This window comes from Plectropomus leopardus, chromosome 18 (genome assembly GCF_026936395.1).
Source record: "Plectropomus leopardus strain MGB_pleo_1.0 chromosome 18, ASM2693639v1, whole genome shotgun sequence".
NCBI classification, from domain to species: Eukaryota; Metazoa; Chordata; class Actinopteri; order Perciformes; family Serranidae; genus Plectropomus; species Plectropomus leopardus.
In genome coordinates, this window is record NC_142193.1 from 4,085,001 (window position 1) to 4,102,500 (window position 17,500).

The following is a 17,500-nucleotide window of genomic DNA, read 5'->3' on the forward strand; positions in this document are numbered from 1 at the left end:
GTTTGGTCCAGTGAGGATTCCAACAGAAAAATCTTCCATCAGTCATTTATGAGGCTTCACTAAACACCAGCTAATGCTGTTAAAGTAGGCACAGACAGCCACAAAGCCCGGGTGGATGTTTTTTACAGGCTGCTGGTCGCTTTTTATTGCAGTGTGACTCAGAGTGTGTTTAGAGATTCCACAGCAGAAATGTGCAAACCAGTTACCAGGAAGGGGTGTTTAACCCCATGGAAACCCGAACAAATTGCCTTGATTTCTTTCAAAAACATGGGAAGAATGTGATGGGCAAATTAAGAATAAATGACCCAGAAATTAGTGAAAACAAAATTCATAAAAACTACAAAAACATTATCTGAAAATGAATAACAAAAAAAGAGGAAAAAAAGAAAAAAACAAATGAGAAAGCTAAAAAAAAAAGGACAAAAGATGTAATTATTCTGTACACTTTAAAAAAAAAAAAAAACAACTATGAAGATTTGTAATTTCCCCCTAGCTTTTTTTTTTTTTTCTAAAATTCCCAAAAAGTTTTCTAAATCTACTAATTTCTTGCAATTTGCAGGACATTTCTTGTCATGTTGCTTATTGCCTTTTCCACCATGATCTGAAAAAAATAAAATAAAATAGATAAATCTAACTTGCAATAGGTTTAAAAGTGTAAATACTATTGAGACGTGTCTGAATCTAGCACAAGAAAAGTGATGTCTCTCTAGGTTACATAGGGTTAATCAGTTTTGTTTGACGTTGATGGTTTCCTATTGTTTTTTTTTCTCTAAAAATGAATTTTAAAAAAAGGTAAAATTTAATAACAGCTCAGCAGCAAAATCCAAAAACTCAAACCTTTACCACAGATGGCATCTGTACCAGTTTGCACTGACTCCTGGGAGTTTTTCTCTGCAGAGGAAGTGAGTGTGGAGGTTTTTTCGTGGCCGGCAGTCGACCCCTGAGCTGTAAAAATGTGACCCATTTTCTCCTTAACCTTCAGGCGCTGTGTGACCTCATGAGACAGAAGGTCAATGTATTTTCTGTGGTCTTACTCAGCACTGAGTCATGCACATTTCACATGAAGAGCTTTCTTTTTTTTTTCTCTGAATCACATTAGTGAGGCTCTAACATGCGTGCTGCAGCAGCCTTACCCTCTCTACATGTCCTTATCTCCATTCTGGGTCTATTTCTGTGAACTGGATTTACTCAGGGACACGGCAGGCCCTCCAGAACACCACCAGTCACATTTTGCACTCTTTTCCACCTTAAATCCGCCCTTTAATTATGTGGTTTCCTCAAGCATCCCCTTTAAGTCTAAACACAGTGGAGTAAATATTGAGCCATGGGCAGACAGACAGCAGCTGAACCAACAGTTGAACCACATCATTTAGTAACTGCTCCTCTATGTTTACAGAAACACAAGTCAAATGTGTTTGTCAGGAAGTCGAGGTGGCAACAAGTGGCTTCCATGTTTGGATTGAGGCCAGTGCATGGGTGTAGACTGCAAGGAATTGCAGGGGATGTAAGAATAGCAGAGGGCTTGTATTTTGATGAAATTAAAGACATCTCCTCCTAAAACTGCTGCATAAAAATTCATCATGATCAAACCTCTGACCCCTTTTTTATATGTGGCCTCTATCCCAACATTGACCCAAATCTGATACCTTAGACTAATGAACACAAAGATACAAGCAGGTTGAAAGTTTTTTTGATTGTTTTTTTATTATTATTATTATTTTTATTCAATTTGGGAAGCAACATCATGTCAAAGATCACTGTTATTGATACAGACAGTATAGATTCATAAATAATTTCAAAAAGTTTGCTAACAGTTCTAAATTCAAACTAAGTGCCATTGTGGTTGGATTTTATTTTGTCTTATTTTATTTTTCATTTTATTTTAATTTTTTATGTGATAACTGATACTGATGTTAGCTACGGAGCCAAAATTAACCTTTGTTTTTGGCATTTCATGTTGCAGTCTACATTTCTTCTAATTCACAAATGGCTGCCAGCTTTACAGTAAATATTTACTATTAAACCTTTAACTTAAATGTCAAACTTCCATTTTACTATCCAGAGGAAAAGAAGATACACTGGTTGATTTGAAGCGTTTAAGTGCAAACAGAATGCAAATGACATTAATTACAGTGTTGCAGTCCCCCCTTTGTTTTTATTCATTTCTTTATTTATTTAAAAGTTAGTCTTGGAGCTGAGAGGCAGCTGATTCTGCTGAATACTACTGGAAGATGCACAGAGAAGGCTTCGTGTTATAATTCCATAATTTTGACTTCGTGAGATACCTTTAAGTTATGCCATCAGAATTGTGACATGAAGTCACGCTTGTGACTAAGGACCCAAAAGCAGACAGAGCAAACGGATGCAAGAAAAAAAAGAATTCTCTTGTTACAACAAATGAAGTGTGTAAGATTAACAAAATGAGTGGCTGAGGTGAGGGCTGATCCGTGTTCCTGAGCTGAGGGTGTTGTGTCTATTTGTTTATTTAGATCCCCATTACATCAGCAGCAGCTATTCTTCCTGGAGTCAATTATTTTATTTTATTTTATTTTATTTTATTTTATTTTATTTTATTTTATTTTATTTTATTGCCATAAAATGCCATAAAAAGAAAAAGGAAAAAAAAACATAAATATTTTTGAGGGATATCCGCATTTTTATTTTTTCGCTCCCAATTTCAATGTTTATTTATTTATTTTTTTATTTGAAAGGACTTAGATAATATTGGATGTTATAAAAAGAAAAAAAATATACATTTTTGGAGGAAAATATTTCACATAACCCCAAAGCAAGAGCTAATATGTTTAAATTTATTTATTTCACCAAAACGAAATTCACAGTTAGAGTATTCATGATCAGCCCGCACACTATGACTTCCTCTGAGCAGGGGGACAGATGCTGTGTGCTCCTGTGTGCAGGTGCAGACAGAAGGCGCGGGCGGCAGACGTACACGCGCCACCAGACGCTCGAGCTGGAGAAGGAGTTCCACTACAACCGGTACCTCACGCGGCGACGGAGGGTAGAGGTGGCGCACGCGCTCTGCCTCACGGAGCGGCAGATTAAGATCTGGTTCCAGAACCGGAGGATGAAGTGGAAGAAGGAGAACAGAGAGACCAGCTCCCCAACAGCAGCTTTGCCCGCTGCTGAGGAGGAAGAGGAGGAGGAAGATGAAGAGGAGTGATGACTCTGCTGCTGGACACTTTAACAGTCGCTTTTAAGCTCTTATTTCTAGAATGACATTTTAATAAGTGATGTATGGATGACAAAAATAAAGAAAAAAACTCTGCCTGCAGTCAGGTTTTAGCCTGACTGAGCAAAGAAACTTACAAAGAAAAAAAACAAGCTTTTGCTTTTTTTTAAAGGAGAAATTTCTGCCAAATAACATAATTTTAGTTGGTTTACAGTAGAGTTTACAGCAAGATGTTTTTATGTGAAGCTAAGGATGAAAAGAAAAAAATCCAAGGTGCTTAAACTACTAACAGGTAAACATCAAATTTTAGAACACAGTAGATGGTCTTAAGCTCCTCTATCTCTAAGAATGAATGAAATGTCCTGAAACAATGAAATATACCTATGCTGATTTCAAGAATAGGGCTCTTCTCATAGATCCCATTGTATTGCACAGCAGGAAAAGCTTTTACAGTTAAGATTAAAAATTTAGATACAGCAGAGACTCTTATGATGAGAAAATCTCATTCATGTGCAGTAGGAAAGGACAAAATTCTCTTTGATGAATGAAACAGCGGCACTTATGATTCCTGTGCATGCAAGACAGAAAATTTGTGTTAGACAGTAGAATCATTTCATTATTAGCTTTATGCTTATTGCAATATTACCACTGTGCTCCACGCTGGACTGTCAGTGCACAGCTGTAAGCAAAGACAGAACCCCAACCATCAACCAAACTCAAATATCAAAAAAAGTCTTTTTTTATTATTATTAACTAAATGATTCAGTTATACTCTGTAAATATTATCTCCATTATAGTCTAAGTGGTCTTTCTAAATGCTATAATTTTCGAAAGGAGTATTAAATCCCTTCTTATTTATTTATTTGTATACCTAAAAATGTTTTTCTTTTGCTCTTTTGATTTAACTTTTTTAAAAAAAGTCCAGGAAAACGATTGCCTTGAAAAATATGATATAAATATAATTTGTCATTTTGTTAACTGAAAATCTAATTGTTAAGTTTACATGACATGTATTTATATTTATTTAATTTTGTGACGTTGTTGCAACTTAAAAATGAAAAGTCTTATCAAATCAGTCTTTCTAAATTTTAGCAACTTCAGGAAACCAAGTTTACTGTCTGTGTTCTGCTGGTTGCAAAATAGTCAATCCTATTTGCATTTTCTTAAACATGTTAAGAAAAGAGAACAAGCAACCAAATTGGCAAAATCCTCTTTGTGATGCTCAGGTGAAGTCAGTATAACTTGGTTACTGAAGTTGCTAACACCTAAAAAGAACAAGGTCATCATTTTCAAGTAGCAACAACTTCACTATGTTAAGCAAATGCTAAATTTTTAATAAACTTAGCAATTAGATATAAAGTAAATAGAAATAAAGGCTGATAGTTATATTTACTTTCCTTTTTTCAATGCAATCTGTTTCCAAGTTTATTCTAAGATCAACATGGCAGATTTAACAGTGCAGATATTTAATTTAAACAGAATCACACAATTATGTGAAGATTTGACCTCTGCAGGCTTAAAAATCACTCTGACAGTCACCAGGCTGCATCTCAGTAAAACTATGGGTTTGATGCTGTCTCAGTTTGGTTACATTTTTAATAAAAAGGCTGCAAACCTAGAGATATGCAGAGAGTACACAGATTTAAATCGAGGAAAAAGATTAAAATATAACCAATGACTTCCTGACTGTTATGTGTTTGTTTAGTCGAGCATTTGAATTTTAGCTTGGATATATGCTTTAAAATGTATTGAATGGATTTGCCCCTGTGTTTTCATGTTGATACAGAACATGCTCACACTATAATGCACATGTTAACAATAAAAGCTTAAACTACAATGAGTGTGTTGTCATCTTGCAGAATGTCTCCCTTTTATTTGGCATTATTAAACATTATTATATTAAACATTATTATTTTTCTGGTTTTGTTAGAAGATAAAAACATAGAAATAATGATAATTCATTTTGGACAAGATATCATTAAAGGTCTGACATATTAAACTTGTCAGCATTTATTTCATACTTTCATGTTGCACTTTGGATTTCCATACATCCAATTTTGGAATAAAAAGGCCATTTAGCAGAGGAAAACATATCAACTTCAGGTTTTGATTATCATCAAGTTCCTAAAATAGACCTAGCATGCTGTTTATTGAGGACATGCCCAAGATGGAGGATTTCTTATGTGGTCAGTTTCAGTATAACACCATAAGACATTTTAGATACTCACAAAAATCTGATGTACAAATATAAATAAAAAAAATAATAATAATAAAAATTGCTGTTTTAGATGTGAAAATATCTGATAACTGCATAATCTACATTCAAACATGCTGTGCGTTTTACATAAAAATAAATGTAGCTGTTTTGCACACTTTGAAAGAAATAAAAATTCCAGTTTGAAAATGAAAGCACTATTTTTCATTCACATGGATCTGCTGAAGTTCTCTCCCATAAGAAAAGTTTTGCACACACATTCTGTGCAGCAGGGGCAGTGTTAAGTTGTAACCATCCTCACTCTGATTTGAGAGTGTAATCATGACTTTCACACATTATAAACCTCAGTAATGAGCCAATGTGCTCTTCAAACATCCTCACCTTGTTTACAGGTTTAACTATATCAACGTGCTCTTACCTCCTACTGTCACACATAATAGCTAAGTAACATTCGAAGTTTGAGTATTTACACCTAGATCCCTATTTAGCAGTGCAATCAGGGTTTGAACTCCAATCCTAAAAATAAATAAATAAATATAATAATAATAATAATAATAATAATAATAATAATAATAATAATAATAATAATAATAATAATAATAATAATGATAAAAACAATCTACCCAAACCTTGAAACCAAACCTAAAATAAAATAAAATAAAATAAAATAAAATAAAATAAAATAAAATAAAATAAAATAAAATAAAATAAAATAAAATAAAACCATAGCCTATATAAATTTGTGATTTTGGATTACATGGTCCAGCTGCACTGTTTAACATGCATATCACATGAGTCAATGACCAATTCTCTAAAACTGAAAATAAAATAAAAAGTAATGTACACATGCTTAACTATTTTTGTGATACACAAAACATTAATGATTTAAATACCAAAAACATAAGTGTTGCTTTTTTCATTTATTAAAGCTAGCTTCATCTACGGATGATGACCTTGAGTTGCGGTTGAAAGAACATTTTACGTTTTTCTTTATTTTTTGTTTAATAAGAACATGTTATTTTCCTCCTGAAACCTTTCCTCAAAACGTATTTCGTTATTTAAAATTTCTGACGCCTAAGATGTTGTGGCGAAGATTGAATACACAAATTTTAATGCTGTGTTTTTGCTCCAGTGTCTGGATAGGCTGCACAAAATGAAGACAATGCTACTTTCAGATATGGAAACACTGACACATTGTTATACTGATGTGAACTTTACCACGTTACATTTCTTTTCTCAACCACCAATTTAATACTCGATGCAGAAAAGTGTAACTCAATACAGCTTAAATGTATTCTCATGATCGACTTCACCGAAATATTGAAGAAACTGATTTTTGCATAAAAATCATAGAATGACGTCCCATTTTAAACAGTATAGCTAAAGTATAGCTAAATTAATATATCTTTTCATGAAAAAATCATTTATTCTTGAATCATGAATTCTTTTAAATTCTTCTTTCGTTTTTTATAGGCTACGTGTGTGTGTGTGTGTGTGTGTATAAATAACTTTCGAATATGTCCCTGTTCCTTTGTGGTTTCAAACAAGACCAAGACATGTATTTTTAAACTGCACTCCCTCTTGACACCTTTTCAGCTCCCAGCTCATTAAAAACCTCCGAGCTGCGGCCAGTTTCCCCACATTTTACCTGAATAAGCTAAAACATCCACAGTCAGGCTGCAAAAACTCACCAAATCCAAAGGAACAGTCTGGGTTGCCCCTGGAAGTCCTCGGCTGCCTGCAGGAACCAGAAAAAGCCCTCAGAAAGTGGTGTGAGGGGGGATGTTATAGCAGGTCCTGATGCCTTTATTGCGTCCATGAAAAGGCCGGAAACCCCAATAAAAGCTGCAGACACACAAAGAAAGCAGCAGAAAGTGGACCGAGCGGCCTGTTTGCGCCTCCTGTGCTGCTGCTTTTTTTTGTACTTTCTGTTAATTTTTAACGCGGGACATTTGCATAGAGGAAGCGCTGGATCCGCGGTTCCTGCGGACCAGACAGCAGTCCGGAGAGGTCACAGGCGGGTCACTGAGGGTCTGAGAAAGTCGTTTTGGGTTTAAATTGGATAAGAGCAAAAATGTGAACGCTGTTTGTACTGGAAAGTGATTTGACCACAATGCTTTAGTGGAGACATGAGTTTGCCAATTTTCTTTTATTCAGTCATGATGTCGGCTGTTTGAATGGATTATTTATGCTTTGCTGATGGAGAAAATGGTAATGAACGCAGACTGGGGAAGCTATATAAACCAGTTACCAGTTTACCAATTTACCAGTATATAATGCAGTACTGTTGATCTTTGATATTTTGCAGCATTTTAATGTGTCCATGTATTGGATTTTGCATTCTAGCCTTTCTTAAAATCTAGCTCAGAAAGCATCACTTGGACCGCGCGCTCTTATTGAGGCAAAACAGGACTTGTTTGCGTCATAGTGCTGCAAGGAGGCGCCGGCTGCATCTTTAGCTTATTTAAGATTCAGAGAGTGTTTGAGCTCTTTTTTTGCGGAAGGACAATACTACTTTTTTTCGATGACTTACATGCATTTGTAAAAACTAAATTGACGAAACCAATGTACGTGGAATCCATTGCTTCCGCACAAAATGCATCTAATGACCACATTTTCCAAAATATCTATTAACTATTTTCTCATTCAGCACCTACAAAACACAAAATATCATTTTACAAATACTGACAGACTCTTTAAAATGTTAAATATGATGGCAAATTCCGTGCGTTTCTGCAGTCACCCTATTGATTATATGGAAGAATTATCAGAAAATTTACTCTCTAGAAGATACATCAGCTGTGGAGACATAGGACGTGATAAAGATGAGAAGTTGTGGCAAAATGCAGCTGAAGGGGAGGACAAGAGCTACCACGAGTGATTATACTATACGTGTTGTCGATGGGTTTATAGGCAATTATAAATACAACACTAGAATTTCAGGAGTTGGATTTTTTTTTTTTGTTTCAGCTTTTAATTTTCCACCTGACTATATGCAAACATTTAGAAAAAATACAATATACTGAGGCAGATTGCAGCATTTATGATTGATTCTTGTCAATAAGGCAAAAATGTGTTATTCTTGTTCTAGATTGAAATATTTATTTTTTTGTGAAAAATCATTTAAACTTCAGACACAAGAATTCAAATGTATATTAGTGTTTGTTAGTGCTTTTCGGGTCCGTGTTGTGGGTGAGCATGTGTGCTTTCTAAATGAGAATTGTTGCAATTGTTTTGGTCAAAGGAGCCTTCGCTGTCTGTTTTGATGGGTTGCGTGAGTTTTAGAGGTGAGATATTGAAGGTTTGGTCAAGTGCATGTTTTTAATGTAGAATTTTGAAAACGTGGTTTCAATAGCTTATTAGGTTATTGGCAATATTAAATTAATGTAATTAACAAAATCAAAATCAAATCAATCAAATATTCATCTCATGAACCAAGCGGAGAAAATCGACCCCTCTCCAAGCTATAGCTTCCGGATATTCAGGTGCATCCTCACATGTCTCCTTTTTAAACCAGGCCCTCCTCTAACCGCATCCGGCTGCTTTTCACTATTCTAAAGCAGGATATTTTGCAAAAAAAATAAAAAAATACTGCGGTGTGTTTTGGTCTCAGGGCATCCTGCGGCTACGGGCCTGCAGGCCGTAAAAATGGTGACGCGTTGCCGCATTGCGAAACAGCTTTTACGCACGGCTTTTCCAGGCCCACAGCACCTCTCAGGTGGTGCTGTTGTTGAGCCTGCAGATCACCACGGGGCCAAAATTCACCAGGTTCACTAACATCGGTGAGCAGCTTCATCCCCTTGCAGCTGGGTGGACACAAACAAGGAGCGCGAGCGCCTGGGTCATAAATTCAGCTCTTTGCCTCTGGAGCTTAATAATCAGTTATTAAAATAATAAGTCTTTATGTAAACCTGGGTGGTTAGGAATACTAAAAAAAATAATGTTTCAATAAAATGAAATTTTGTTAACACAGCGATCACTATCGTTTTCACTGTCGGTGTGCAGACGGACAGCAAGCTTCACCTCGAGCTGCTTTTTATTGTTGCATGTGTCGGCTCACGAGACACTACTGAGGTTTGCACACAAACACACACACAGACACACACACACACACACACACACACACAAATGTTGCATAAAGGTGATTAAACAATAATGGACATAGTGCAATGCGTATATTCTTCATTCTCGCTGCCAAACTGTGACAATGTGTATTATAATATTCCATCTATCTGTCTTTTAAATCATATGTGAGTTGTTTGTTTAACCTTTTGGGTTTGAATGTTGATGAAATGCATCTGAAAACACTTTAGCAGTCTGGACAAATGCCTGCTGTGGTTCATTCACTCATCCAGCATGAAATAAAGAGGCGTCTGGCGCACAAACCCACTCTGCACAAACATAGATCTTTAAGAAAAAAGACAAGAAGAAAATACAAATTCTCAGAGTCTGCTGTGTGCTGAGAGCTGCCTGCATGTTGTTCTTAAAGAGCAGCAGAAGAAGAAGAAAATGGCGGCGCAGAGAATGGTAGAAAGAGAAGGAGCAGCTCCCCTCTAACGGCACTCCATGAAGAAATGCAATAAATTCCTTGTTGTTTTATGAAAATTTACAACTTTGTGATACAAGTTTATGAGTGGCCGCGCGCGGGGATTGGCCGACGGGCTGGTCATGTGGACGCGCTTAACGTGAACATGAACTTTTTATGATTTCCCAAGTGGCTATATTGCTGCTGCACTCCGCTCCGGCCCGAGCTGCCTCCTCCTCTCCTCCCTTTCTGCTCCTTCCCGGGGCTCGCGAGGCTGCCGCGCGGAGCCCGGGCAAAACCGCGAAGGAAATTAACGCCGGCTATAATTAAACGGACTAGTTAATGAGAATACTAGTTGTGAACTGAGGAAACCGGCACAACAACCCGCCCCCTCCTCCCCCACCTCTCCTCCTCCTCCTCCTTCTCATGCTCTTCCTCCTCCGCTATGGCTCCGCGCTCCGTCTGGTCTCGTGCTGTCTACGCTAAATCGGCGGACCGAGATGGGGGGACAGTTCCGCTGCGATGAGGCGGAGAAGACCCCAAAACCCGGGAGATGACCCCGTTTTTTGTGTGTTTTTTTTTATTTATTTTTTAAAAATTTTATTTAATTCCTCACTTGTCAGCGCGAGCAGGAGGAGGAGGATGGTGATGATAGGGGCGGCGATGAAGATGACGGCGGTGTTTTGACGACTGGATGACAACAGGGGAACGCACCCCTCCTCATCCTCACCTCCTCGCGCCGCCACCCCTCCATCCAATTACCATCCATCCATCCGGTCTACACACTGCCTCGTGCCATTCCGGGGTGCCTGGCTTCCCTGCGCGCGGGACGCCGGAGTCATCTGCAGGTGTGCGGGGCTCTCGTGACGGATTATCAACAAACGGTAAGAGCCATTCATGCACGTTCCTCCTCTTGCAGCCCCTCGCGCTGTTGCTGCTGCTGCTGCTGCTGCTGCTGCTGCTGCTGCATTATTGTTAAAGGAGCAAAACAAGTCAAAGTGCTCTGCGTGACTCTGCTGCTCCTGGTTTACACATTAACCTTATAAATGAGGTGTTACTTTCCCAGCTCAGATTAGAGCGCTTCCTGGCTGGATTAGGCTGCATGATGAACTCTGCAGATGAATTGGCTCTCTAAGTGGTGGGATTAGCCGTGGAAAAGAGCCATCCATCGGTTCAAACCCGGCTGTTTGTGATCCGGAAGATTAGCTCACCATCTTTTTTTTGCCCCGAGCCGTTCACTGTGGACGGAGGGAGGGGGGAGAGGTGTGTGTGCAGAAGAGAGCAGGCTGTCTCTGATGTGAGGGCAGGTGTGCTGGATTTGTCTAATTATCAATGGAAATGTTCTGTTTTGAAAAGAAAGAGAGCGTGTCGTGCGTCTTACCGGCTGTTTCATGTTGCGGGTAGTTTTTATCTCTGGCTCTCTGTATTGTCTTTTGTTCTCTCAGTGAGGTTTTTTTTTAATTGTTTCACTTCCAGCTCTCAGAGGAACAGCTTCCAGGTTTCAGCTGACTGACAGCTAGTGTGTGTGTGTGTGTGTGTGTGTGTGTGTGTGTGTGTGTGTGTGTGTGTGTGTGTGTTTACAGACACAGGAATGTTTTTTTTTCTGTCTCACACCGTCCAGCCCACTTTTATGACTTTGTTTCCCTTCTCATTTCCTCCCTGCGGCGGGCGGGCTGTTTTTTTTTTTTGTTTTTGTCTACACCTATCCGGCCAGGACACCGCCCAACAACCCCCCACCCCACACACACACATACATGCACATACATCTGCAGGCCTGTCTGTCTGTCTATCTTCTCTTTGGTCTCTCCAATTTGCTGCTGTCTCAAATATCAAACACCTTTTCAGGGTGTCTAAGAGAATTCCTTCTAGACACACACACACACACACACACACACACACAGAGAGAGAGAGAGAGAGAGAGAGAGGAAGATTTTTCTTTGACAATAGTTCTAGGGCTACTTCTATTTTGATCTCTCGCTTTTGTGATATAGCAGGTTGTAAATATGCAGTAATGTATGCGCTCAGCTGCGCGTCACATTATCTGTAACGTATTACCGTCTGTATGCTTTTTAAGACTGTGTTGGATCTGCTACTAGTTTAGTTAACTAGTTAATGCCAAAAAAACACAGCACATTTGCTGTCTATACAAATTCACTTTAAATATAAATATATATATATATTAAAATTATAACAGCAATTATTATTAGAACTGAGTATTGGTTGCTGTTAGACCAGCATTCACTAATACCAAAAAATACCACGGTGTGCATCTCTGTCGCGTAACCTTAGAATTATAAGGTTTTCTATGACATTTTTGTCAAAACTGAGTCATTCATATATTCTTTGACAATTTGTTGATATAATGCTAAGTGGGTTTTTTTTTTTAGTTTTATTATTGGTCTTTTTATTTTGAAAATGTAAAAAAAAAAATAGATCATTTATGCTGTTTGGAATGCAAAACTTTAACTCAGTATCTCAGAACGCAGATAATGTGGCGATAGTGAATGTGCAGGTGTGATATAGAAATAACCTTCTAAAACTTGGAAATGATGTTGGTTGTTGGAAAAGCGGCGCACAGTTGTGCAATGATGCGGCCTTGAACAGTAAACAAGCTGAGGTCTTTGGCAGTTTTATTAGTGGTGTTCTTCGAAGGCATCAGAAGACAAACATACACAAATTTCTACAAAATATACATCCATTTTTGACATATTACAGCTGCTAATGTCCACCACTCCCCCCTCACTCTGTGTATGCAGAGGCGCGTTGACACCATACCCTCTGAATGTCACTAACACCTCTAATTGGAAAGGCATGACTTTTATTTCTGCAGGAATCTGGCTATACAGCATACCGCTGGCTGGGAATGTAACAATATACATTTGATATACATTACTTTTCTTATTTTTTTAACCAAAAGATAATATAAATACCAATATCACCACAAGTTATCAAAAATATGACCAGAAGGAAAACATTCAAAGCGTTTTTGGTGGCTTGCTACATTTCCCATAAGCGTATTATTGGCTCAGTATTTCTCATATGTGTCTATTTCACGTGACTGGGATTCAAAAAGAAACCAAATCACCAGACAGGAATGACAACACTGGACGATTCTGTAAAAATATGCGTCTGTAAAATTTTCTTTTACGTCCAACGTTCATGAAATATCTGCGCGCGGGTGGGATGCTGTAATATCAATAGGCGCAAGGCTTTGTAAAAATTCGGCACACAGCCACATTAAGCACAGTTCATCAACTTTATGTTCATAAACTAGTTCCTTCCTTTATTACAGCACAAACATTTAATTTGGCTCATATTTAAAATCCAGTGTGTGTTAGAGAGAAGGGGCAAATAACATAATCAGATTTATGCTGTTAATATCGGCTTAATTTTTTTTATTAAATATAAATACTTAATTTCCAGTTATTAACTCGTACATATATCTTGTTTTACAAGATCTGCGTATCGTCGTGGTCTACCTCCTAACTTTAAACACAAGTGTCCTGAGTCTTTGCAATGCAGACATTTCCTATTGCAGTTATTGGCGTTTCTGTTAATTTAACTGAAGTAGAAGTGGTTATTGTTGTAATTAATATGGATATATAATAACTGATTATATTATTCATAATTAATGCTAATATTCTCATCGTTGTTTAGGTCCGGCGTAAATTCTGTGTTTAAGTCCTAATAATAACGGCTCATGACGGGTTTATATGTTTATTTATATAAGCAACCATTTGTACAAATATATATTATTCATGTACACGCGCGTACATTCATGACCTTAGTATGGATCAACACCAAGATGCATCACAAGTGAATTTTTTTTATATATATTTTAATATGCATGGTATTTTGGCATCAAATAGAAAATAGAAGCCAAGACAGAACTTCTAATTCCCCACGCATACTAAATATAAATTATTTTCAGATGTAAGTATTATTAATGTTGTCAGACAGACAGAGTATTTGGAGACTGTTTATGTCATTGAATGTGGGCGAAAACAGGCTCACGTGGAAAAACACACTAAAGTGAGCAGCTCCAGAGGCTGGAGGAGCGGTGCCGGTGGTCGCAGTGACTCAGCCCGCACAGAGCTGCAGCTCGGCGGCGGTGCTCAGCAGTGAGCCTCCCAGCAGCCTCTGCAGCCTCCGCGCGTTCCTACAAAACGCTCTGGTGCCATCTAGCGTCATGTCGACGACAGTGCCGAACACTCTCAACCACACATATGAAGCACGCGCTTCATCTTATGGGTAATACCCACTCGCCAAAGACTCCTCTACACGCTATGCTTCCTGGCGTAGATGCTAAATGTGTCGTCGTCGGGTGTGATGTGCTGTTGGACAACACGTGTGTGTGTGTGTGTGTGTGTGTGTGTGTGTGTGTGTGTGTGTGTGTGTGTGTGTGTGTGTGTGTGTGTGTGTGTGTGTGTGTGTGTGTGTGTGTGTGTGAATGGTCTGTAAGCTGTTGACAAACTGATGATGTGGCCGCGACTTTACTTTGTTGTCCTCTTTGGACTAAAACCAGACCAGACATGACGAAGGCCAGGGAGTATGTGCGTGCACGTGACCGTTTGGAAATGTGTGGGGCGTGCGTTTTTACTCCTTTGTCTTGTTGGTTGTGGGTTGCTTTCTTTCTCTTTCTCTGTCTGATGGAAACGCAGTGAGGGATTGAGCTCGATTATGATTATCAGGACGGCAGTTTTAAAAGTGATTTCCACCTTATTGTTATTCTGCTGCATAAACAACTCTCATGCACCACTGTAATCATTAAAAGTTGAGGTCTATTGAACTTAAATCATATTAATGTAAATTATAAAGGCTGAGAGGTAATAATAAGTTTTGGTATTTGCAAAATTAAAACAGTTAATGACAACAACATAAAGTAACAGCTCTAACACTAATAATAATAATAATAATAATAATAATAATCTTTTTAAATATATTTAATATGTTAAATGCAATTACAATTGTTTGCGGTTTATGTTGTAGAACCGTTTATAGCTTATTGTGTCCCTGATTACCAGCTAAAATAAGAAGTGAATTAGTTACGTGCACCAGTGCGCGTGCCAGTTTTTTTTTTTCTTCCTATTTTTGCAGAGACTTGGAGAAAAACAAGCAGCCCCAGCTCCCCGTGATGCCGCATTCATCCGTCCGTTAATCTTTAACTCGTTCCGGGGCCATTATGTGGCCAAGGGCTCGCGCCCACCAGTAACAGTTCGGTGAGCTGACCCAGAGCACGAGCTCACGGTGCCGTGAAGGACGCGGCCAGCCAGCTCGCGGGGCCTGGAAACGATTAATACATTAAAACAAAAAAGCACTAGTGAGGCAGTTTCTCTCAGTTTGTCATTAACACGCGCAGGAGAGGTCGGTGAGCAAGCGCGCGCACAAACACGCATTTACACACTGTTTCCTCACTGGTCTCTGTGTAAACCTCTGCATTGCTTTAGTTAAATAAACCAGAAATATTAATCCATCCATTTTTCCCTTCTTATATGATCAAACACTCGGATGATCTACCTGTACACCTTTAATTTGTAATAGCCAATTTTAGAATATTTTTCATTATTATTTTATTTTACTTATGCAACTTTGGAACGGAAACAATCTTTGAAGATATTCATTTTTAAAATAAAATCTTCATCTTTCCTCGCCTAGTGATAAGAATATTTCTGATTATTATATATTTTCTTTTCGATACAGTGGGGTTTTCAAATGAGTTTGAACGAATCCCCCAAAAAATCGCATTCATGGGTTTGACAGCAATACACGTCGGGACTTTTTTCATTTTTATTTTAGAAATAAAGATGCGTTATTGTTGAAATGGTAGCTCTACCATAAACCCCACGGAAAATTTACAAATATTCTTTAGTGTGGTTATCGCTCTGAAATGTTTGAACTAAAATTTTAGGCAAAAAGGAGAAATGAATCAAGTGCAAGTCAATAAAATACACAGTGGATGTTTCATCTCATAGACAGTTAATTATTTGACGGTGCTTTTTAATAATAGCGGTTGAAATACCGGCGGTTTAAGCATTGCCGGGGCTGAAATGAACCGCAGATGAACTGTACAGTACTCGTGTGTGTGTGTGTGTGTGTGTGTGTGTGTGTGTGTGTGTGTGTGTGCGTGTGTGTGTGTGTGTGTGTGTGTGTGTGTGTGTGTGTGTGGGTGTGTGTGTGTGTGTGTGTGTGTGTGTGGTGTGTGTGCACGTGCGTTCCTTGTGTGCAGCACATTTGTTCATCTGCTGTTTGCTGCGGGCCTGTTTTTCAGTTCGTCGCCATTCCTCGGACTTTACAAGGAGTCATAAACGGCCATAAAGCCATAAAAGTCCTGAACACTCTGTTTCTCTCTATGTGCCACACACACACACACACACACACACACACACACACACACACACACACACACACACACACACACACACACACGGCCATAAAGCAATAAAGCAGCAGTCTGACTCCTTCAGCTTTAATTGTCGATAATCTCTGAAGTTTCTCAGATTCCTGGAGTTCCTTCAGCGGCCCTGAACTGTTTACACCGCAGCTCCATCACACACACCGATTTACTGCGCAGGAATATAGCCGGCTTCAAGTCCTCAAAATAATGCATGTTATTATTATTATTATTATTATTATTATTATTATTATTGAGAATTATTTTTTTCAAATTATTATTTTTTAAACTAGTGATTAACTGGTGACATTCCAGAATATTACGCTTTTTTTGTTCTATTTTCGCCGACTGAGCATACTATAACATTGCTTTGCAGTATTTGTATCATTAATATGATGACAGTAGTAACGGTAGTAGTAGTAGTAGTAGTAGTAGTAGCAGCAGCAGTAGAATTGTAGTTGTGCGTGACAGTAGTAGTAAAAGTTCGTGTATTTTAGTTGTTTTAATTCTCATATTTCACTCAAAATTGTTAAAATTAGTAAGATAATATTCTATGGTCCTTTTAAACAACACGTTCGCTTTGCAAACTCTTTAAAAACGTAGTGGATTTTTTGGATAATTGCAGACCGAGGTTATGTGACGTGAATAAAATGGCAACAATAGGCCAACCGCACGGTAACATGTTGGCTATTTTATTTTATTTTTTTCCATTTCTGCCTACTGTGCGCAAATGTAAGTTTATTCAAATCCGCTGTAGATTAATCTACAATAGAAAATATTACACAGACACTTTGTGCGTGTGAAAGTAAGCTGTGACTGTCTCCCTTTAAGGTGTATATGTTTCTGTCCTCACGCTGCTTCCAGACTTTAGCAAACATTTCCAGTCTCCGTTTCCTATCCCGAGTCTTCCTCCTTTTCTCTCTCTCTCTGTCTCTCTGTGTGTGTGTGCCGTTTGTTGCCGTTCGCCGCCACGCGCGCCTCTCCAAACTGCAGCACACCTGCAAGGACAGACAACAGCGCGCTCATTCCACACACAGCCAGCGTGGATGAATATTTCAAGGCAGTCACATGATATGGTAACAGAAATTAGGTCACATTGTTACCTTCAGGTCCTGTACTCTCCAACTGCATGGAGTTTAAGAAAGTGTGGAGAAAAAACATCTTGCACAAGCTTATGCG

General features: G+C 38.3%; 2 protein-coding genes and 1 long non-coding RNA gene across 5 annotated transcripts in view; 2 read left to right on the top strand and 1 right to left on the bottom strand.

The window, feature by feature from the left end:
• Positions 1-5,599, top strand: part of LOC121937766 (homeobox protein Hox-B7-A-like) — a 10,249-nt gene extending 4,650 nt beyond the window's left edge. The window contains exon 2 of the mRNA XM_088069236.1: positions 2,919-5,599. Within this exon, the coding sequence (XP_087925362.1) occupies positions 2,919-3,181 (263 nt within the window). The 3' untranslated portion in view covers positions 3,182-5,599. The remainder of the gene's footprint in view (positions 1-2,918) is intronic.
• Positions 5,600-9,972: 4,373 nt separating this feature from the next.
• Positions 9,973-17,500, top strand: part of hoxb3a (homeobox B3a) — a 101,873-nt gene continuing 94,345 nt past the window's right edge. The window contains exon 1 of the mRNA XM_088091307.1: positions 9,973-10,814. The gene's annotated coding sequence lies outside the window, so the exon portion shown is untranslated. The remainder of the gene's footprint in view (positions 10,815-17,500) is intronic.
• Positions 12,544-17,500, bottom strand: part of LOC148186418 (uncharacterized) — a 36,480-nt gene continuing 31,523 nt past the window's right edge. For all 3 annotated transcript variants that reach the window (XR_015779678.1, XR_015779679.1, XR_015779680.1), the window contains one exon: positions 12,544-17,319. This is a non-coding gene — a long non-coding RNA (uncharacterized LOC148186418). The remainder of the gene's footprint in view (positions 17,320-17,500) is intronic.